The following is a 22,531-nucleotide window of genomic DNA, read 5'->3' as shown; positions in this document are numbered from 1 at the left end:
AGATTACGTAGAAACAGTTTCGTAAATTCCGAGTCTCTGAACATACCACAAAAACAGGATCGTTGGCAGCTGAGTGTGGCAAAGCATTCGTTCCATTCAGGAAGGCATGAACCAAATTATGAAGGCTCATAACTTGAGAGTCCAGTGTTCCATCGGCTCTCTCAAAGCCTTCCAGAGCATTCCTGAGAGAAACCAGAGTGTGGGTAACTTCGTAAATATCAAACAACGACTCTACATTACCCAGCCATCTTCTAGTCTGACTGTGGATAAGCATAGAAGTCATCTGTCAGTAGTTGTCTGTGCATTCTTTTGCCTCAGCCTTTTGTAATAATCCTCTATGAGGGGAAGGAATTCAATCAATGTTGCCCCTGCACCTGCTGGGTGACAAGGCTCTCCTTTGTGCACAGTATAACTGTTTACTTTTATTCTTGTTTTCTATACTTTTGAAAGACAGCGAGTATGTTTGCTTCTTGTTTTTATTGCCAGGGCTTTTTATCCTTCTCCACACGTGAGATGTGTTCAATAAATGAATTTTGAATCAACATAAAAACCTTACATCCATATTTCTCGGTGATAGACTGTCTGTTGTCTGGAAGACATTTACCCTTATAAACATACCCCAATGTCTCCCTCATCTTCTCTTGTTCCGCCTATATTTTCAGGAAATTCTATCATCTACACCCTGGCACACTGATATTCAAAAGTGTGATTACCTTGGAATCTCTGAATAAAGTTTTAATAACCTGTTCTTGGATTCCCATCCAGTAAGGACAGGATGGGTCCTAACACACACTGCTAGGTTGTTTCTAACCAACCTTCAAAACAGTGATTATAATCCAAGAATCAAATTTTAAAACCACTCTTAGTTCAGATCTAGACAGAATGCAGTCTGGCTTAAAATCATTTTTATCACAAGAAAAAAATGAATGCATGTTTTTTAAAAAAAGTCTTAAATGTTACCCTTTGCCCACTTTTTTGTTTGATTAGTTGAGACGGGATCTTATTGGTTGGCCTGCAAGTCACTATGCAGATCAAGTTGGCCTCACACTCATAGAATCTGCCTGCCTTTGCCTCTGCCTCCCACATGCTAGGATTAAAGGTATGCACCACCATGCCCAGCAGTTTGCCTACTTTTTACACCTCTCTGTGGGTGTGTCCACTTCCAGCACAGCTCCAAGCCCTGATACATTCAGCAAAATTCCCTGGGAAAGGGCCTGGTTTTGGACAAGGTCACCTTCCCTTTCATGGATGCCTCCTGCATTTTTGTTAGAAGCTTATTTGCGTACATATTCATCACCATTCCTTTGCGGTGAGGGGAAACTGGTCACTCATCTCCAAGTTTCAAGTATGAGGTTATTATGCTGAACAATACTTTGAGGTAAATCTGAAAAACTCCCCTGAGAGTCAGACCCCAGTGTACTGTGATCTGTGGCTGATGAACCTCTAGTGCCAACACTTAAGAACGTAAGTAAGAAAAGAAAAACAAAGCATATGAGCACTGTGAAAGTATGACAGCTAATGAGCTGCCATGCTTCCCAAGGTAATGCCTATATGTATGCTGAGATCAGACGTTAGGATGGCATTGCACAGCCCAGCTAGAAGCTAATGAAACTACAGTAGTGGTAGAAGTATATTTCTCAACATCAACCCTTCCTTTTAAGCCTTTCTCCGGTATTTAGATTTGTCTGCCAATACCTGTATTCCTTTGGTCCCATTACTACAACAAGCATGGTAATTTAATGCAGTGGTCCTCAACCTGTGGGTCATGACCCCTTTGGAAAACTTCTATCTCCAAAAAAAAAATTACATGAAGATTCATAACAGTAGCAAAATTAAAGTTATGAGGGAGCAACACAAACGCTTTGTGGCTGGGGTCACCACAGCATGAGGAACTACATGGAAGGTCCTCAGCATTAGGAAGGCTGAGAACCACTGGTCTAAGGTGTTGAAGAAGAAGTCAGTGCTCACCTGAAGCTAAAGTTGGAGTTCTGGGAGAAGGGCGGGCTGTCGAACTTCTGCAGAGACAAGCAGTCCTGCACACTGCTGAAGGTGGGCAGCCTCTCGCTGTTTCTTCCTACTTTGCTTCTTCTTAGCAAACCTTCGTACGTTCCATTGCACAGTGTGACCCGGCGGTTGTAGTCATCCAAGCTAAGATGTGTGAAGTTAAAAGCAACATCAACTTTGTGGGTGGTACCATGAATAAAGCAATGTGCCTTAGCTTTGTAGACGGTGCCATGCATTTGACCCAAGCAAATCGATGAGGGTCATGGTCATTAGTTAATTCCCAGGGGCCAAAGTAGGTGTGAAAAAATACTACCCTTAAAAGTGATCATGGACAGAGACATTTCAAAAATGTGGCTGCCCAGTCCGTGAATATAGGAGTAAACGGGATAATAATTATCTTTCCATTCCAAAGACGGTGACAGGGTTTGCAAGCAAGGTGGTGGCAACTGCAATTGTAGCTAAATATGAAAAGTTAAAGGGGTAACACATTGGCCTCTATTACACTGAACCAAGCCAGTTTGGGAGGAATATCTGTGTAGATCCGGGAAGCAATTAGACCAACCAGAGGCAAACAGGAAGCCAGAAAAACAGATAAAATTATATAAATAAAATGCAGTAATAAAACCTTTTTAAATATTCAAAGTGATGAAAGCCTTAAATGCCATGATTTGATTGTCCTACATGTAATACATACATGCGCACACATGCGCACATGCACATACACACACAGTTATCAATGTTATACCCCATAACTTATATAATTAAAATGGTTTTTAGGCCAGGCACAGTGGTGCACTGTAATCTCAGCAGTAAGAAGCAAGAGGATCTCTGTGAATTCGAAGCCAGCCTGGTCTACAAAGCAAGTCTAGGACAGGCAATGCCTCACAGAGAAACCCTGTCTAGAAAAATACCAAAATAATAATAATAATAATTAGTAATAATAATAATTCTAGTTGTATATGTTTATGTGAGTGTGTGCACACACATGTGTAGGGCTACATGAACCTGGTGCTCAAGTTTCCTTGGCTAGAAGCTAACACGCGCTAGCGAGCCTCTATGTTCCACCTCCTTGAAGCTGAGTTTACAAACCTGCGTGAGATGACCAGCTTGTCATGCGTCTGACAGGTTTGGAACTCCAGTCCCAGCCTCTGCAACTCTCCCTGAGTACTCTTAACCACCAAGCCGTCTCTCTAGGCTGTGAAATAATATATTTTAAAAGTAAAAAATAAAAACCATATTGGGAACTGTGCGCAGACAGTTGGAGACTGGCAGCTAGGTGGTGAGTGTGAGACTGAGGAGGAGAGGCGGTCACAGGGCGCGCTGCTGGCGGGCTGGAATCTCATCATCAGAGACTCACGGATAGAGGTAGACTTTAGAGACACTGCTGCATGGGTCTCAACGAGTGACGGGAAATAGTTGAGACTGACACGAGAACAAGAACACATGCGAAGAGACGGGATGCCAGGCCCTGAACATCAGCCAACCAAAGGCCTCCCAGGCATCATCTCCCACAGTGTGTCCCAGGGAGATGTGCTGCAAAGTAAGAGTCTCAGAGGCAGACATGTTTGGCTTCCCCGGGACAAATAGTAAAAATGTTCATCTTCATCTCTGGAGGCTAGAAGATGGTGTAAATATTTTTTAAAGCATACTTTGAACTCAATATTCCTTAGACTTACGTGATCATAGAAACTTGTTTTCACACCGCTTATGAAGAGGCAAAGGCATAGTGGGGAAATGGCATTCTATAGATCTGAGTGGAAATTGTACAGGGCATCTAAAACATCCCACTAGCTGAGGCCTGACCTGAGAGCTACCAGGCATGAGCGGGATACGGAAGGTGAATTCCTGTGGCAGGGTCGGGCTCCTCAGAACACGCATCCTCCCCAGGGCGGGGCCCTCAGGGCAACTCTGCACCCAGGAGCAGTGCTGGCCAGGGGATGGCCCTGATGCATACAATTTAAAACATGGGAATTTGGGAGAGAAATAGGGGAAGGAAGGCAGAGGAACCTCTTGGCGAATCTTTTTCTGAGATGCAAGTGTTACCTCCTTATCCACAATTTTGTCTTTCGTGGCTGGTTGCCTGCCATCAACTGTGATCTAAAGTAGCCCTACAGTCCACTAAGAAACTAAAGTATGGGCCAGAGAGATGCCTCAGAGGTTAGGAGCACTGGCTGCTCTTCCAGAGGTCCTGGGTTCAATTCCCAGGTGCAACATGACGGCTCACAACCATCTATGGTGAGATCTGGTGCTCTCTTCTGTCATGGAGGTGTACATGCAGGCAGAGTACTGTACAGGGGGAGGAAGTCCCCCTCAGTCACAGTCATAGGGGAGGGGAGTAAGGGGAAAATGGGAGGGAAGAATGAGAGGATACAAGGGAGGGGATAACCATTGAGATGTAATATGAATAAATTAATAAAATTTAAAAAAAGAAAAAAAAATCCCTACCAAAAAAAATTTTTTAAAGAAAATAAAGAATTTAAAAGAGAGTCTATGTTATGTTTGCATAGACCTTACTTCAGAACAATATTGTAATTGTTCTACTTTATCATTAGTTATTGTTGATCTCTTACTGTGACTAACTCATAAAATAAATACTGTCATAAGTAAGAAAAGTCGGGGTGCTTAGGGCTTGGTGCTGAGGGGTCAGGTACTCTTGGGAGTCTTAGAACATATCCCCAAAATCAGACGGGATTACTAAATTGCAACTAGAAAAAGAAATGGGTCCAAGGGACCTCTGAAGATAGCATTCTTCCAGGATTCTGGGTCACTTATTTGCTCATGTGGCCTTCGAGGGCTAACAGATATTTTTGAGCCTCCTTCATCCCAAGGTCTGTGCTTCTGCCCCACACAACTCCTCGGGAGCCTGTGGCCCAGACACACCAGCTCACTTCCAGTGGTTTTTCTAGACTCACACGATGCTCCCCCACCGAGCACCTGCTATCAAACCACACCCTCTTTGCCTTCCCCCACATCTAGCCAGGGTCTGTACCTTGGTCTGTTCTGTCTCCGAACCATCAGCTCCACGCCCTTGCAGACTTGTCCTGACTTTTCTTGGCTTCACACACACACACACACACACACACATACACATACACACACACACACACACACACACACACACACACACACACACATGCCTATTAGAGAATTTCTCAGGATGCTTTGGAAATCATTGGCCACAAATTGATCCCTGTACGTGCAGAACGTCTGGATCTTACCCACCCTGTGTTCCCTGTAGTGTTGCAGCACCAAGGATGTGCTTGGTGCTCAGCAAATGTCTGCATGCTGGAACTGCCCCTGATGGTAAAGCGGTGCTCCTGGTCCCAAAATAATGCCCAAATACCCTAACTCACAAATACGATTCCCATACACCTACCTTTTAATTTGAGAGCTTTAATGTTTCAGTTACTGTCTCCCATGGGGGGGAAAATGCCTTCAGAAACATGTAAACATGAGAAATACAAGGAAATATAGCGTCTATCACCCAGAACTCAGGGACAGCAGTCTCACGAGCTCTGTTGCATTACCTGTCACACACAATCTTCCAGGTGGAGAATCTTGAGTTCTGACTAATCAGGGTTGGGTCATCTTGTCTTGCTGCTCCAAGCAGCTCGTCTGTGCACACGTCACACTCGTTCTCCCCGGTTGCAAAGTTCCAGTAGGGCAAGGCAAAGGACTCGTTGCCAGTGAGCCTCTGGAAGCAAAAGTAAGACCCATCACTTTGTGTGTGTGGCAGATGCTACACAGAGGCATGTAAGGCAAAGACTGGTCTGCCTCTTGGCCACTTTTATAGCAAAACTAGGACTACCAATCAGGAGGATAAAGAAATGTCAATATATAAAAGTATATTCATATGTCCACCAAGTATGTAAATCTCAACATATATTTGTGCACATGTGTAAAATGCAGTTGCTCTGCCTTAATACAGAAGGAACATTTTCAACAATGCAGATGGAATAAACAAGATTTTAAAAAAAGAAAAATGTTGCATAATCTCACATGTAACATCTGGAAAAGAAAACAATATCAAATGCAAGAAAGTAAGGAGAGGGCTAGAGAGATGGTCAGTGGTTAAGAGCACTGCCTGCTCTTCCAAAGGACCTGGGTTCAATTCCCAGCACCCACATGGCAGCTCACAACTGTCTGTAACTCCAAGATCTGACACTCCCACATGAGCGGGACATAAATTAAAATTAAATAAAATATTAAAAAAAAAAAAAAAGAAAGTAAGGAGAGCTGGGAAGATGCAATTGTCTAGCAATCTAATGTCCAACAGGAGGGCAAAATCCACAGCTACCTGAAATGCTACATGGATTAATTTCCTTGACTAGCTGTCACTGAAATAAGTGTCTCCAACATCACGTACTCCTTAAATGCAAATACATCTTAGATGCTGAGCACACGATCTGACCCACCTGTAGCTCTCTTTCCAGCCACAACAAATGGTATCTGTGCCATGTGACAAATGCAGGCCCTTGATGTGAGAAATCTATGGCCTTATAGGGGCGTCCCGGACCTAAGACAGTTAGCAAACAGAGATCAGAGAACAGAATATTTAAGAAGTTAATCCTTAGCAGGGGTACGCCTGTGTCCAAGAAGCACGTGGTTTCTTAGTTCAAAAACTATCTTTTTTTTTTTTAACCGCAGAAAGAATCACGGTAAAAAGAGTTTCAAAACCAATTAGCACTTTTACAAAATATTCGCTTTCATCTCCCAAAAGTTTAATTTTTGGCAGAGAGCTCGGAAACTCGGGTCATTTCCAACAGTCAGTGTCCTGTTACACATTTCAGTTTTTCCACAACAATGAATTACAATAAAACGCTGTCTAAAGTGCCAATCGTTAAGACCCAACTGAAACGCATTTTAAAGATTTTCTAACTTGTTCTTTTAAATTGCATAAATTCCTAACAGATAGATTACTTAATAATGTAGCAACTGTAACCACACTTGATGCTAATGCAGCCTTTATAGAGCCGAGAAAGAACTTTTCGAGAACGCTGTTTCACCCATCAATCAGCTAGACCTGCCAGTGACAGGCATGGCCACTGAGACCAGAAGAGAGAGGGGGGAAATAATGCTGGAACCAATTTAGCTGGCCACCACCGGAACCGCCAATTTCAGCGAAGCGCTTTGGGCAATTTAACACCCTTCTTGCTGCGTGCTCCATCCTTCTCCTGCCTTTCACAGCAGCTTTTGATGGTTACACAGAAACGTCTTCTCTCTCTGGTTCCCTCAAAGTACCTGCAGTAACTTCAGAGAGCTCCACAGACACGAATATAAACTTAGTTCCTAGATAGGACCAGAAACTATGCATTTCCTTTCCTCTTGAGAGGCTATTCATCTCATAAAGTGAAAATTCCTCAGAGCAATGACAGGGAAAGGGTAAGGAAAGGCTTAGAGCCAGAGAACCCCTCGTGGATAAAAGAAGACGGGCACTCACCTGTGAGGAAAGTTTTAACAACACGCGAGCTAAAAGCAGAGCTTCTGTAGCTGCTGTTGGCCACACAGCCTTTCTTTAAAAAATGTTTTTGACTAAAGAAAAGTTTCAAGTTTTCTACACAAAACGATGAGAGGGACGCCAGAGGATGGGAGCCAGCGATGTGGATGGAAGAGTGAGCTGCTACATGAGAGCGCACCATCCCAAGTAGGCGCAACCATTTTGTCCACCCTGGCAGCAGGGAGGGGACCCGGAAGTAGAGACAGCAGCGGAGACGGCCACGTGTACAAACTAGTGTGAGAAGAATCTAGAATGGACTCAAAGTGTGCTGGAGCAAGGCAACGGCCTCTCCCCAGCCCATGGGTACCTGGGAGCAGAGCTGTAGTTGTTTGATTAATGAAGTGCGTGACTATCAACTTCCTGTGTCATGTTCCAACCAGTCCCCACATTTTAGGTTCTCAATATTTGACAAGCATCATTTTTCATTGCTGTTGTGGAGGCAGAGAACACCTGCACCACAGCATGTTTGTGGGGGTCAAGGGACAGGTTCCTGGAATCTGAGGAGCCCCCCCATCCCCACCGCCCACCGGCATTTTGGAGTTGTTTTGTCAAGGAAAAGTTTGTGCCGAGGCATAGGAGAGTTGAGCTCTTCTTGCTTAGCCCTGAGGGTGATTCTGCCCCTGTCGGGTGCTAAGAGGGTGGTGAAGTGAACATGCTGCTTGTGGCCAGCGGGAGGTAAAGCACTGCAGGGTGAGTCTGAGCACCTGAGTCCGAGCCACAAAACCCACATCAAAGTAGATGCAGAAAACCCTAACCTGAAGACGCCACCTGTCCTATGGGGGAGGCAGCTTCACGTGAACTTCCAACTGAAAATCTAAAGATGCATGGGTTTAAGGAATCATTTCTAAAGTAGACACTGCAAATCAGGACAAGGAAATGCTGAGCTCCTTGGTGTATGCTTGGTTAACTCTGATTTGAAGAAAAGGCCAGAGCCAGCTTTCAAGCCAAAATTGATCTCCCCCCCCACCCCACCCCCAGAATCAGAAGGAATTTGCTTCCACTTTGCTCATGCCTTTGAGGATTAAGTTTCACAGAGAGCTAGGATTAGACTTTGAACCAGGAATATAAACTGGCAAGGTTTGAAGTGTCTGCAGGACAGAAAGAAATGGCTGCATTTGAACTACAGGCGGTGTTTGGTAATTCTGTCAGTCCTGAAAGTAACCTATCTTGAGGTTGCTCTCCCTTTAATTAAATTTGTATCAAATGGCTTCCCACCCAATACTCCAACCCAGTCACGTGACTCTAATAATGGATATTAACCCAATAGGAAAACACCCACCTAATAATGTGTCTCGAACAGAATAATAATGTAGCCACACAAAAAAGTCATACACGCTGCAGTTGGCTATCTGGGGCTGGGTGCCGTTGGGTCCGAGCAGCCCCAGCCAGTGCTGTGTGGTGATCACGTAGTCTGGGTGGGTGCTCTTCTTCGCCAGGTCCAAGGCACTCAAGAACTGCTCCTGCTCCTGGGGAGTCAGAGAGTGGATATTCCGGCGCAGGACCGGTGGCTTCTTCTGGTCACAGTTGGGGCCGGTCCAGCCAAACTTGCAGCCTCCACAATTATAGCCAGCAAAGTTTCCTGGTTTGTAAAAAGGGGACGATAGAAAGTGAGGATGAGGATATACTTTGGAAGAAAATCCTCAGTTGGAATTCCAGGTAGAATGAAGCAAACGGATGATTATGAGAGGGAAGGGGGAGGGGGAGAAGGGGAAGGGGGACGGGGGGGGTGGGGGGGGAGGGGAAAGGGGAATGGGAGGAGCGCCCTGATTCACACAGGGAAGACCAATGCCAGGACTCAGAGAGGAAGCACAGGGCAGGGCATGGGGTCTTCAGGAGCCCAGGCCCAGGCCCGACACTGCGGTCCTGCTCTTGAGCGAGCAGCCTCTGTTACTATAGGGAAATCATTTTGTTGGTTCATTTGTTTGTTTGTTTGTTTGTTTGTTGTTAAAGCAAAAGAGGAGGTGGAGGGGAGGCAGAGAAGGAGGCTCTGTACGCAGAACCTCAGCATGTGTCTAGTTTTGGAAATCATGTTAGCAACGTGATAATTAAGGCAAAACAATGGCACTGGAGCAGCCCATGCACAGTGTGAGTGCTGACGGTGCACACACAGAGGGAAGATGATAGGAGAAGTCCGGGGTCATCCGGAATCAAGCGCAGAGGTCTCAGAAGACACTAGCCCTGCTAGCACCCTGGTCTCAAGCTTCTGCCGCCAGAACTGGCTGCACTCCTGTCACTGTCTCCCTCCTGTCACAGTCTGCAATGGTTTTTTGCAGCAGCCCTACCACAGGATGTCTCCTGCCCTTGTGTGTTCCCAACCTATCTCTTCTTTTTTTTTTTAAGTTAAATAATTTATTCAGATTACATCTCAGTTGTTATCCCCTCACTTGTATCTTCCCATGCCCCCTCCCTCCCTCTTTCAGCCTATTTCCCTCCCCTAGACTTGTGACAGAGGGGGACCTCCTCCCCTGCCATATGATCACAGCCTATCAGGTCTCATCCTGGTAGCCTGCAAGTGGTCAAAGAGAGGGCACCAGAGTTCATGTTAGAGTCAGTCCTCGCTCTCCACACAACTGTGGAGAATGTGTTGTCCATTGGCTGGATCTGAGTAGGGGCTCTAGGTTTACAGCACGTATTGTTGTTGGTTGGTACAGCGGTTTGAGCAGCCCCCCCCCCCCCCGCCCAATCCAGATCCGCCAGCCTTGATGGTCTTCTTGTAGGCTTCTAGGGTCCTCTGGATCCTTCTATTTCCCCATTCTCCCTTACCTCTCTCACCTGGAGTCCCACTAGGAAGTTCCAGCATCTATCCCAATCTCCTGCTAAGTGAAGACTTTCAGAGGACATCCCTTTTGGGCTAGTGTCCAATCATATGTGAGTATATACCATGTGTATCCTCTGGGTCTGGGTTACCTCACTCAGGTTGATCATTTCTAGTTCCATCCATTTGCCTGCAAATTTCAAGATCTCCTTGTTTTTCATAAATGAGTAGTATTCCGTAGTGTAAATGTGCCACAGTTTCTTTATCAATTCTTCAACTGAGGGACATCTAGGTTGTTTCCAGATTCTGGCTATTATGAGTAAGGCTGTTATGAACATAGTTGAGCATATGTCCTCTTTGTAAGGTGGAGCATCTTTGGCGTATATTCCAAGGAGTGGAATAGTTGGGTCTTGAGGTAGCCCTATTCCCAGTTTTCTGAGAAGGTGCCAGATTGATTTCCAAAGTGGTTGTACTAGTTTGCATTCCCACCAACAATAAAGGAGTGTTCCTTTTCTCCACATCCTCACTAGCATGTGCTGTCACTTGAATTTAGCCGTTCTGATGGGTGTAAGATGGAAGCTCAGAGTCGTTTTGATTTGCGTTTCCCTGATGACTAAGGAGGTTGAGCATTTCTTCAAGTGTTTCTCAGCCATTTGAAATTCCTCTGTTGAAAACTCTGTTTAATTCTGAGCCCCATTTCTCAGTTGGGTTATTTGGTTTGGTGGTGTTTAATTTATTAAGCTCTTTATATATTTTGGATATTAGACCTTTGTCAGATGTAGGGTTGGTAAAGTTCTTTCCCTGATCTGTAGGCTCTTTCTTTGTTCTGTTGACAGTGTCTCCTGCCTTACAGAAGCTTCTCAGCCTCATGAGGTCCCATTTATTAATTGTTGACCTTAAGGCCTGGGCTGTTGGTGTTCTGTTCAGGAAGTTGTCTCCTGTGCCAATGAGTTCCAGGCTTTTCCTCATTTTTTCTTTTAACAGATTTAGTGTCTCTGGTTTTAATATTGAGGTCTTTAATCCACTTGGACTTGAGTTTTGTGCATGGTGATAAATATGCATCTATTTGCATTTTTCTACATGTAGACATCAGTTAGACCAGCACCATTTGTTGTAGATGCTATCCTTTCTCCACTGAATAGATTTGGCTTCTTTGTCAAAACTCAAGTGTTCATATATGTGTGGATTTATTTCTGGATCTTCAATTTGATTCCATTGACCAACCAGCCTATTGCTGTGCCAGTACCATGCAGTTTTAATTACTGTTGTTCTATAGTACAGCTTGAGATCAGGTATGGAGATTCCTCCAGGGGATCTTTTAGTGTCCAGGATTGTTTTAGCTACTCTTGGTTTTTTTTTTCCCAATAAGAAAGTTGTGAATTAATCTTTCAATGTCTTTTTAAAATTGTGTAGGTATTTTGATAGGAACTGCATTGAATCTGTAAATTGCTTTTGGTAAGATGGCCATTTTTACTATGTTAATTCTCCTGATGCACAAACAAGGGAGATTTTTCCATCTTCTGATGCCATCTTTAATCTCCTTCTTCAGATATTTGAAGTTTTTTCAAACAAGTCTCTTGTAATGTGCTCTGCACACCCAAACCTGGCCTGTCCTTGCTGTGCTCTGCTCTCTCTTCCAACCTACACCTCTGGGCCAGCACTGGCTGATCCATTGACTTAATAGACAACCCCAGCACTCGGGAGGCACAGATGGTAGGGTCTCTGTGAGTCTGCAGCCAGCCTAGTCTACAGAGTGAGTTCCAGGATAAGACAGCCAGGGTTATACAGAGAGGCTCTGTCTGGAAAATAATAACAATAACAACAACAACAAACGAGATCACGTCCAGCATCTGGGTGGCATCTAACTTTAAAAATGCTGGTTTGTTCCACAAAGGAGACAGTGATAAAAATCACTGTTGTCTGGCAAATCATAAAAGTGGATTCGCTGCCCTGATGTCAAGAAGTGCAAATCCTTTGAATCTGCTGTCTGCAACAAAGCATCTCTACCTTCTCACACCCAAGGGACAAGAACCAGGGAGCGAACGCTAAAATGCCCCTGAGGAATGGTGGCTAATTCTTTCACCTGCTGTTGCACTTGAACCTTGTGGGTTTACTACTTTGGACATAATCAACACCTCATCCATTAGGTAGTAGCGCATTTGAGGGAGAAAGCTTAATCATTAGTCCCACAGGAAGACACTAGTGCTTATCTCCAGAAGATTAGGGGGTGACTCCAAGTACTGAATGCAGATGACCAGCTCCCTGCTCAGCCACTGCCACCACCTCATGCCCCCGGGATTATCACTTATTCTTATTGCGCCTGAAACCTGTTTCCTTATCTTCCTAAATCCGTCCCTGTGTGAGCTACCTATCCATCTTTTTTATATCTCACCAATCCTCCCTATACCACTGTTTGGCAGAGCTACTTAAGAGGGCATGAAACCCAGGGCTTCACACACACTGGGATGTGCCTCACCACTGATGTGCCCCAGCAAGTCAGAAGGAGCTCAGCTGAGTCCCTCAGCCACTTGGAATCCCCTTTATTGGTTGATGTTTGGCCTTTAAGGAGGCCTAGCTCAGTGGTGAAGCATTTGGTCTCCATCCCCAGCATCAGCAGGACAAAAAGAGAAAGAAAGAGAATGCAGGTCACCCACTGAGGTAGCGTTTACATGAAAGTGCCTTTTTTTTTTTTGAGAAATTATATATGTGTGTGTGTGTGTGTGTGTGTGTGTGTGTGTGTGTGTGTGTGTGTGTGTGTATTTGATTTTTTGAGACAGGGTTTCACTGTGTAGCCTTGGCTGTCCTGGACTCACTTTGTAGACCAGGCTGGCCTTGAACTCCCCATCAATCTGCCTGCCTCTGTCTCCCACATGCTAGGATTAAATGCGTGAGCCACCATGCCTGGCAATTGGCTAATATTTTATGTCTGAAGAATACTTCCTTTTCAGTTGTGCAGTCAGTCAAACCTGCAGCTGTTTTTTCAACTCTACCCAGAGAGTACATGGCCATCTCTCTCCAAGGGAAAAGAGACCATGCCCAGTGTGAGGCAGGATGCCAAGGCTGCACAGGAAGAAATGCACAAAGACAAAGGGATTCTGTGCACTCTGCTCACTGAGTTGGGGGGGTGGGGTGGGTGTGTGGTTGTGGTTGTTCATGTCTGTACATGTCTGTGTGGGTTTGTGCACATGTGTGCATATATCCATGCTAGAAGTCATCAAATACTTTCTATCAGTGTCTACTTTATCTTCAAACAGTCCCTCACTGGACCTGGACTCACCAGTCCAGCTAGACTGTCTGTCTGGCCAACAAGCTCCAGGAATTAATCTGACTCCACCTTCCCAGCTCTGGAATGGCTCCGAGATCAAGATGACTTGCTGCTCTGGCAGAGGACCCAGGTTCAATTCCGTGCATGCATATGGCAGCTCACAGCTGTAGGTAGCTCCTGCTCCAGGAGATCTGACGCTCTCTGGCCCCCACAGACTCCACAGGCACCAGGCATGCACGCACTTGATGTACACATGTGCATGCAAGCAAACCCTCTTAGACACAAAATAAAAACAAATAAATCTTTTTTAAATAATAAAGTTTGGAGGAGCAGTGAGAGAGGCCTGAGGGAAATGAAGGCAGTTAGCTGGGTTATCTGAGGGGACTGTGTAGTTCATCACGCTTGCTGGGCCTTAATGAAAGGCCTTTAGTCACAAAGCCCAAGCGATGGGCACCAGGATCAGAACTTGAAAGTTTTAACACCTTAAAGTTGATAGTTGGTTTTACATTATCATAAATAAAATACTCTCTATCACAAAATAAGTCAATAAAGTCATAAACAAGGTCACCAGAGTTCTGTTTATCTCAGTCACCCATCCTACAAATATAAACATCATTTAGAAGCAAGAAAATAATAGTAAAATTAAAGTGCACACTAAACCTGGCTTTTTAGGGTTTCTGGAGACCCCAACTCACGTCCTCATGGCTGCAGATGCTTTACCAGGCGAACCATCTCCTCAACCCTTTCTATGTAGTTTTTTATACTACATTTAAATAGTGAGGAATAACATACTTAAATTGTATAGCAGTGACTTTAATAATACTCACATTAAAAGATATAAAAATATTTTTGACTCTTGAGGTCCTGATGTAGAAGTTAAGTTAGTCTTGGCTTATGTGGTAATTTCTACACAGCATTACTTCTTGTGACTCTTCTGGTTGGTAGAAACTCTATCATCAATAACTGCCTTCCTCATTTATTTCTGCAGCAAATAACTCACTGAACTTACAACATAACTACAGTCAAAACTAAACAGGCGGTGTGAAACTGAGGGGCTCATATTGGAAGGGGATACGTGGGAATCTCTGAAATTTTGACCTAATTTTTATCTGAAATAAAATTGTCATTTAAAAAAATTTTTTTTCTCTTTCCTGGGAAGAGCAAAAGGAAAAAGTTGCGATTTCTAGAAGTTGGGTTCCATAAGATTAAAATGCATTATTCACAAGTATAAAGTTGCCAAAGAATAAATATATTTTACTCTAAAAAAAAAAATCTTGAACCGAATATCAACAATGCCTTCCTCTGTTGCTGCAGCTTTTTATATTTTTCAGACAAGTTGACACTGCTCGTGGCTTTGGTCTGAAACTTTCTGAGCTTGCCGTGTCAAAATAAGAGTTCTGCTCCAAAGAGCTCTTGTGAAAAATACATGTGCTATTATATAGAGAGCACCAAGAGTGGTGTCTGCGGCACGACAAGCTCCGTGCTAAGTGCTGCTGCTGTTGTTGGTAGTCGTGGCAGAGCAACCACTTGCCCTCACTCTGCCCACTGTGAACCTGTGAGCACTCTGTCCAGTGGCCTCCTTTCTACACACCTCGGGCTCAACACACTGAGTGTAAATAAATGCCATGTGAGTTAGTGATGGACAGAGAAGGCATTTATTAGGCAGCACTGGGGAGTAGGCACGCTGGGGAAGTGAGCACCGTGAGAGGGCAACACACCTGTACTGCAGGAAAAATAAAAATAGAAAGAAACCAAATTTTGTGGGATGACAAAAGACAAAATGAACAGTCCTGATTCAGGGAAGGCCCACACTGCTTCACAGCTTTGATGAGCTATGATGAAGTGGAACGGAAGCAGAGTCACACACACACACACTCACACACTCACACACACATACCCTCACACACCCACACACTCACACACACATACACACACACACACACACTCACACACACTGACACACTCACACACACAACAGCTCGCCAGAAAACACTTGCTATTCATCATTTATGATCCAGAAGTTTTCTCAGTCAAAATATTTCTTTTCCGCATGTACATCAGGCCCCTTCTATTTTTATCTTGCAGACTTGGCCTAAAGGATTTATCAAAACACTGAAAGCAAAATACTGAAAAACTACATAACATGCTTTGTATTTCTTCCAATTTCATGGTTGTATCTTGCACCAGCTTGAAATGAGCTACTCTCTCTTTCACGCACCAGTGGTAAGACATGCAAGTGGGACACGTTTGAAAAGATTATGGAGTGTCGCATTTGGTGGGAAACAGGGAAAGTGGGGGAGAGATGACTCCAATATATATCACCTTGAGTGAAATTGTCCTTGAGCAAAAATTAAAGAGTGAAGCTCCTCTCCTGGCTTAAAGCTGGGAGGAGGAGAGAGAAGCATCTACACACCACAAGTCCCTACGTGCACTGCACAGCTCAAACTCAAAAACGCTATTAGACTAAGTAAGCTTAACGACCACCGATTAGTGAGTTTACAAGGAACTCTAAACAGCCCATTCCTTTTAATTAGAGATTCTATTATTTTAATAACAATACTTTATACTCACACAGATTCTTTCATCTGCAGAGCTCAGAAAGGTTTTACAAGTGTGGTTTCCTCATTATCCCCATTTCAGAGATTGGAAAACGAGGCATTTAGTCACTTGTGCAAACAAGAAGCTCGCAGCCAACTGTTCAAAAACCATTTGGTGCCCACGGATTTCAAAAGCCCAAGCACACAGCTGCAAGTGGCATCTGCTCATAAACGCCCAGGTGAGCCTCAGAATGCCACGGCCAACACCAAAGTCTCCTGAAGTGTGGCTCTTTCTCACAATTACACTCAGCAATTCCCCCCCCCCCCAATTTATCCCAATAGAAAATAGAAAAATCCTCTCTAGAGTATTGGGTCAGGGAACCTGTTTATTTAATTTTTAATTTTTAACTTTCCTTTATGAAGCTTAAAGCTTCTCTTTCCAGCCTGTAGTCAAGAACATGGAGTCACTATCTCTTCCCAACCTGTAGTGGAAGGTATGGAGTCATTATTTTCTCAAGGAATGAGCAAATGCAAAGCTCACCAGCACTCCACTGGCCAGAGACTAATTTCTATCTCTTCCTTAGAATCTTCAGGTTGCCCAGGAGAGTCCCAGCTGCTCCATTTGCAAATGATTTAGCTGGCTCCCGGAGCCAAGGGCCTTTGGGATGCTCAAAGTCAGGTATAAACTCTATAGAGCACATGAAAACTATTAAGAAGGCAAATCCCTTGCTCTTTAAGAGGGGGAAATAGAAGGCTGTTTGAGCCGGTCTTTTGAAACAGTTGACACATGACCAAATGATGATAACTACGTATACAAAGCAACGTTCCATTACAAGCCTCTAAGACTCAGTTTTGTGTCTCAAGACTCAGGCAGGAGGGGATGGGAGAAAAACCACCCAGCCAACAAGATTGGAGCCAAAAGGACAGTGAGGAAGTAACTCAGTGGTAGAAAGTCTGCCTGATGTGTGTAAGCCCTATAGGTTCAAGTCCCAGAATTTCACAATTTTTTTTTTTTTTAGTAAGTTGAAAAAGGAGAAAGAGGTGGTGGGATCATTGCCTGCCTCTTACAACCTGGGATGGGCCTGGAAGACATTGTGCTCAGTGAAAAATAAGTCTCCGATGTACAATAGTGCCTGGTTCCTCCTAAATGAGGCACCTAGAGTAAGGAGTTAGCTACCAGAAAGGGCAGTAGCGTGGTTATCAGCAATGATGGTGGGGAGGAAAGGCAGAGGCTGCTGTGAGTGAGTATGGGGTTGCAGCTGCGAGTGGTGAGTAAGTTTGGGGTGTATCTCTGTACCATGGTATTGTACACGTAAGAATGTGCTATCAAACTAAGACCCATTCTAAGTGTTCCCACAAAACCAGAAAAGCAAGAGCACAAGGGGACTTCTTGGAGGTGGCAGACCTGTGCATTGCCTCGGCTGTGTGAGAGAACATGGGTGTGAAACTACACATGTGTATAAGCGTATTGAATTGTATGTGTCAACTGTGAGCAAAATTTTGTACGGCGGTTATACATCCAAAAGCTGGATGAACAGGGAAATCTATCAAGTTAATATTATGAAGCGCACATCTTAAGCGAACTTAACACATGTGTGTATGTAGCACAGAATGGTCCTGAGGCAGGAGGTGAGCCACAGGCAAGAAGACAAGACCTGAAAGCAGCCAGGCTGATCGGCGGCTGCTGAGGGTGCAGACAGTATGCCTTGAGGAGGCCCCACTTGAAGGAATTGGCCTCTGGGGAGGCGGTGTCTTTGCATCTGAAACTTGAGTACAGGCCCTACTCCTGACCCATTGCCCCCTGTTTTATTCCAAAAGTAGGTTCCTGGGATGCCTTCTCCTCTGCTGGGTCCTGTCCTGCCCACTTCCACTTTATTAAAGCAACTGTGCTTTCACTATCCAAGTGAAAACTACACAGATGGGGTAGGATAAGTTAACTTTTTTGTCTGACTTGCTAAAGCATTCTGCGCAGGACGCTAAAGCAGAGATGCTCAGCTTTTGAAAGATACAGCACTTTGCTGTCTATTGGCATGGAAACAATTGCCATAGATGGCTCTAGAGGTTTGAGAAAAAGATTACCCATGTCCCTGTGGTCTCCAACACCTCAAGTGTGGAATCCAATGTCCCCCATGGAATTGAAAGCCTATGAAGCCATGTCTACTAAAGCAAATGCTTTCATGGCTCAGGGAAAAAAATGGATAATACATATTCAATATGCTATCCTAACTTCGGTCACAGTTAATATATAGAACATAACTAGATGTAAAAATTCCTTTGGATCACATAATTTATCATGACAAGAGCCCGGATGTGGCTCAATGTTGCAGCACTTGCCTGGCAAAGACAGGGTCCTGGGTTCGATCTCTCAGTACTTCTAACACAACAGTAGTGAATATTTTATAACGAAATCATGAGGTGAGAATTTTCGGAGCTCTCACACCTTCTCTTTGTGATGCCATTTCGGACCCCAACACAGCTGGACCGTCTGTGCTCCCCTGTGCTTCAGCAGCCCCGTGAGAAGGCAGAAATATGCCAGAAAGGAAAGCTGTGTGCAGCTGGCCGCCAAGGGCTCCGTTGGAGCTGCCGTCTGCAGGTTTTCTGAGCTTTCACATGCCCTGCCAGACTGATGTGTTTATCACAGTTGTGCACAGTTTCTGAGAACAAGAAGACGCAGCAAAGAAGACGATTTAAGAACCCCGGGAAATCGGAGAAAAATGGAGATTCATAGAAAGAAGTATTGGGAGAGGCCTTGGTTGTAAAGAAACGGCAGTGCACAGGTCTGACAGTGCCCAGTTGGAATTCAGACATTGGTGGAAGGAAACCACTGATCCCTAATAGCACCCCACTGAGGAAGCTGCTTTGCCCCGTCTCCCCAACTCTGGCAAAGGCACAGTCGGGGCCTGGTTTGAACAAGGCAGGTGAACCCTGTTTGTGGTCTATTCGAACCTGAGAGATGCTGAGGGCAGAGCTCTGTGGCACCTGCCTCCTTTCCTGCCGCCCGCTGCCAAGCCTTACCCAGCGCCTCAGCAAGTGCGAACCCATGGCAGGAGAGGCCCCAATCAATCTTGAAAGGACTTGTTCTGGTTTCAAAGCAGGCTCTCCATCTCAGCAACCTCCCCTCCCAACAAACAAGGCAAAGGAATGTTGGCAAGTGTTCAGGAACTCGGGCGTGGCCCACTTAGTGTCGATTTGGTTTTCATAAGTACGCGTACAGGGCATGAAAATGTAACCAACCCATCTGCCTTACTGAAGAGAATTGCCACCAAAAGCAGCTAGCCCAACAGTTTGTCCAGTCTGATCTCTCCCCCAGAAAGGATCACTTTCCCATCTAAGATGTCCCACCAACTCTCAAATTCAGAGAGACAGCGGGATCTGCTCAAGGGCCTCACCTGTGCACTTGCATGTCCGGTTGAAGAATTTTCTCGGCCACTGCTCACGGTCATCCTGGTTTCGAAGGACATAAGGGCCGCTCCAGGGCCTGGTGTCAGTCTGCACCTCTGTGCACTGGCCCCGGCCCTCTTGAGATCCACAGATGTTGGCTGACTCTGGGCCCAGGGGCGGGCAGCATTCTTTGGTCAGCACACCACCCAAGGTCATGCAGACTCGGGGAAACTGAGCCTGCACTCCGAGCAGAATTCCGCAGCCCAGGCAAGCCAGCAGAAGCCCCCACTGCACAAGGCCCATGCCTTCTTAATTGGGAGACCTGGCCAGGCTTCCCACCTGTTTTCTGTCTGGCTTTTCTCCTTGTCTTCCACTCCTGAGTCTTGAAGCATTCACTCACTCAAATCTTTTTTTTTTTTTAATTTTCTTTCTTTCTTTCTTTCTTTTTTTTTTGTACTAGCCCTTTCTTCTCCCCTCTCAAAATTCCCACCTAAATCACAGAACCTACACGTGTGCACATGTGTACGTGCCCATGCACATACTATTTTATGAGACTCAAACAACTAACACAAATTTAATTTCATCTTCAGCTCCTCCAGCACCAAATTTAATGAGGGGAGTGCTTCTCGCCAGTCTTCCCGTTAAGCCAGGCTCTGTCTAATTGAGTTAATTTACAGAGTGCTCCAGCCATACTGTTTATTATGCTGCCATTTCTAAGCCCCCTCCTTCTCCCCTTAGCCCTTGACTTTAATTGCCTTGAACTCAGTTCAAAAGCCAAGCTCCGCGTTGCCTTTATTCTCTGGGGCTCGCCAAGCCACGGGGCCTGGTGGGGCTTGGGTTGGGAGGGGCTGGGAGAAGGCATCATTAGGGGGATTATAACTAGAGAAATCCCTCTTTGTTAGCACATGACCCCAAGTGCACAATGAAGCTGATAAAGTGTCTGGCTTTGTGTCAGGAGGGCAAAACCAGCCTCTTTATTGGGCTCATGTGTCCCAGCCAAGCTTGTGACCTCAGACTTCCCAGTGCGTCAATAGATGCAGAGAGGATTCCGCCAAAGGCCCTTTACAGACCTGTGCATTGCTAAATACATTTCCCTCGTGACTGCTCACTGGCATGGGAGAGAGACCGCTACAGGAGACGGCGAAGCCCCCGAAATAAAGAGACGTTTATTATAGACTGTTTAGACAAGGGACTGCTTTGTCGCATGGTTAGGAATCCTCTTGCTTCTGGATAAGAAACCCCACCCCCACTCCCTTCTCTTGTTAGCACATCGATGCAGCAGATTTTTTTCTTAATTTGCATGGAAGAGTATGTGACCAAGGTTCATGATTGTCATCCTCTCTGTGTAAGGAAGGCGATGAGACAAGCTGGAGTAAGGCTCGCAACAAACTCTTCCGATTGCACTGAAGTTTGGCATAATCCATCTGTAGTCTAGAAGGGAATGCCCCTTCTTATGGGGTACCATGGGAGTGTGCAATGGACAACGGCGGCATTTGTCAGAGCGTGTGTCCCTTCCTGGCGGGACTCGGACTGTCTTGGTGCTGTGAGATCTGTACAAACTGCTGGCTTGAAATTGCTCCAGCTGCAGACTAAGAATGCCTTATACGTGGAAATAATGTATCTAGTATTAGATTTTAAAGGAATTCTTTTTTTTTTTAAGACTTATTTATTATTTATACAGTATTCTGCTCCCATGTGTGCCTGCATGCCAGAAGAGGGCACCAGATCTCATTATAGATGATTGTGAGCCACCATGCGGTTGCTGGGAATTGAACTCAGGACCTCAGGAAGAGCAAACAGTACTCTTAGCCACTGAGCCATTTCTTCAGCCCCTCAGAGGAATTCTTAAGGTTGAGAAAAGTACACAAGAGCCAGGTGTGGCCATGACTTCAATCCCAGCATTCAGGAAGCAGAGGCAGGTGAATCTGTGTGAGTTGAAGACCAGACTAGCCTAAGTTTCAGGACAGCCATGGCTTTAGAAAAATACTCTGTCTTAAGAAAGAAAAGAGAAAGAAAGAAGAAAGGAAGGAAGGAAGGAAGGAAGGAAGGAAGGAAGGAAGGAAGGAAGGAAGGAAAAGTTCACAAGTGTCCCTGTGCACATGATCTGGGCTACCCCTGTGACATTAGATGTGACTAACTTAATGATAGTTTCTACCTCAGGTTCTAGACATTGAATCAGACTCTTGATATTTACAGGTAATCAGCAGTATGTGTGTGTGTGTGTGTGTGTGTGTGTGTGTGTGTGTGTGTGTGTGTGTGTGTTCATGCATTGTGCACGCAGATGTGTTCACTTACAGTATATATATTTTTGCAAGGCTGCATAAGTACATGTTTGTATGTGCACGTGGAGACCAAAGATCAACTTAAACTGTTTTCTCCAATCCCTTTCCACTTTGTTCCATTGAGACAGAGAGAATCTCCCACCGAACCATCTGGAAGAACAGCTGAGGAGAGAGCTTCAGGATCCCCGGCACAGGGATTACAGGGGTGTGCTACCATTCCTAGCTCCTTATGTGGGTGCCGGGGACAGGAAGCGGTTTCCATGGTGAGCCACCTCCCCAGGCTCACACCAGCGCTTTCTGAGCTTTCCTTCTGATTCTACTGCACAGGCAGAGTCTCGAGCCACGACGGGAAGGCAGGCCTGCAGCAGTGTCAGCTAAGACGCCAGGGGCATTCCTTTCTTAGGCCGTTGTAGTCAATTTCCACAAACTGGGAATCCCTTCCCTCCTTACAAAAGAGACGTTTCTCTGGAAGTTGTGGGAAGCCAAGGTCTAAAATGCAGGCACTGACAGGGCTGGCATGTGTCAACGGTCTATGATAACCCTGTCCCTTCCAGCTTCTGGTAGCTGCTGACAGTCCTTAGTGTCTGTCCCTGCCTTGAGTGTGCCGTCCTCAGCCCCTACCGGAGTCACAAGCATTCCCCTTCTTTGTGTCTGTGTCTCCTGAGTCTCTCCCTTCTAACGGCACTGGGCATGGGATCGTAAACCAACAGGAATACCCCAGGATGCCCTTGGCTTGAGATAATTATAACGCAAAAAGGGTTTTTCCCCCAAACTTGGCTGTATTTGTAGGGTCTGAGGCATGTAGGGTCG

At 45.2% G+C, this 22,531-nt stretch overlaps 1 protein-coding gene across 1 annotated transcript in view; it reads right to left on the bottom strand.

Annotated features, from left to right (window-relative positions):
* Positions 1–20,413, bottom strand: part of DCT (dopachrome tautomerase) — a 41,657-nt gene extending 21,244 nt beyond the window's left edge. The window contains exons 1-6 of the mRNA XM_084768283.1: positions 19,448–20,413; positions 8,781–9,080; positions 6,420–6,520; positions 5,532–5,698; positions 1,969–2,148; positions 47–182 (exon numbers count right to left, since the gene is read on the bottom strand). Of these exons, the coding sequence (XP_084624409.1) occupies positions 47–182; positions 1,969–2,148; positions 5,532–5,698; positions 6,420–6,520; positions 8,781–9,080; positions 19,448–19,742 (1,179 nt within the window). The 5' untranslated portion in view covers positions 19,743–20,413. The remainder of the gene's footprint in view (positions 1–46; positions 183–1,968; positions 2,149–5,531; positions 5,699–6,419; positions 6,521–8,780; positions 9,081–19,447) is intronic.
* Between the last annotated feature and the right edge of the window lie 2,118 nt (positions 20,414–22,531).

The sequence above is a fragment of the Acomys minous genome, assembly GCF_964271855.1.
Source record: "Acomys minous genome assembly, chromosome: 18".
Lineage (NCBI taxonomy): Eukaryota > Metazoa > Chordata > Mammalia > Rodentia > Muridae > Acomys > Acomys minous.
This window is presented reverse-complemented; position numbering and strand designations above follow the sequence as displayed.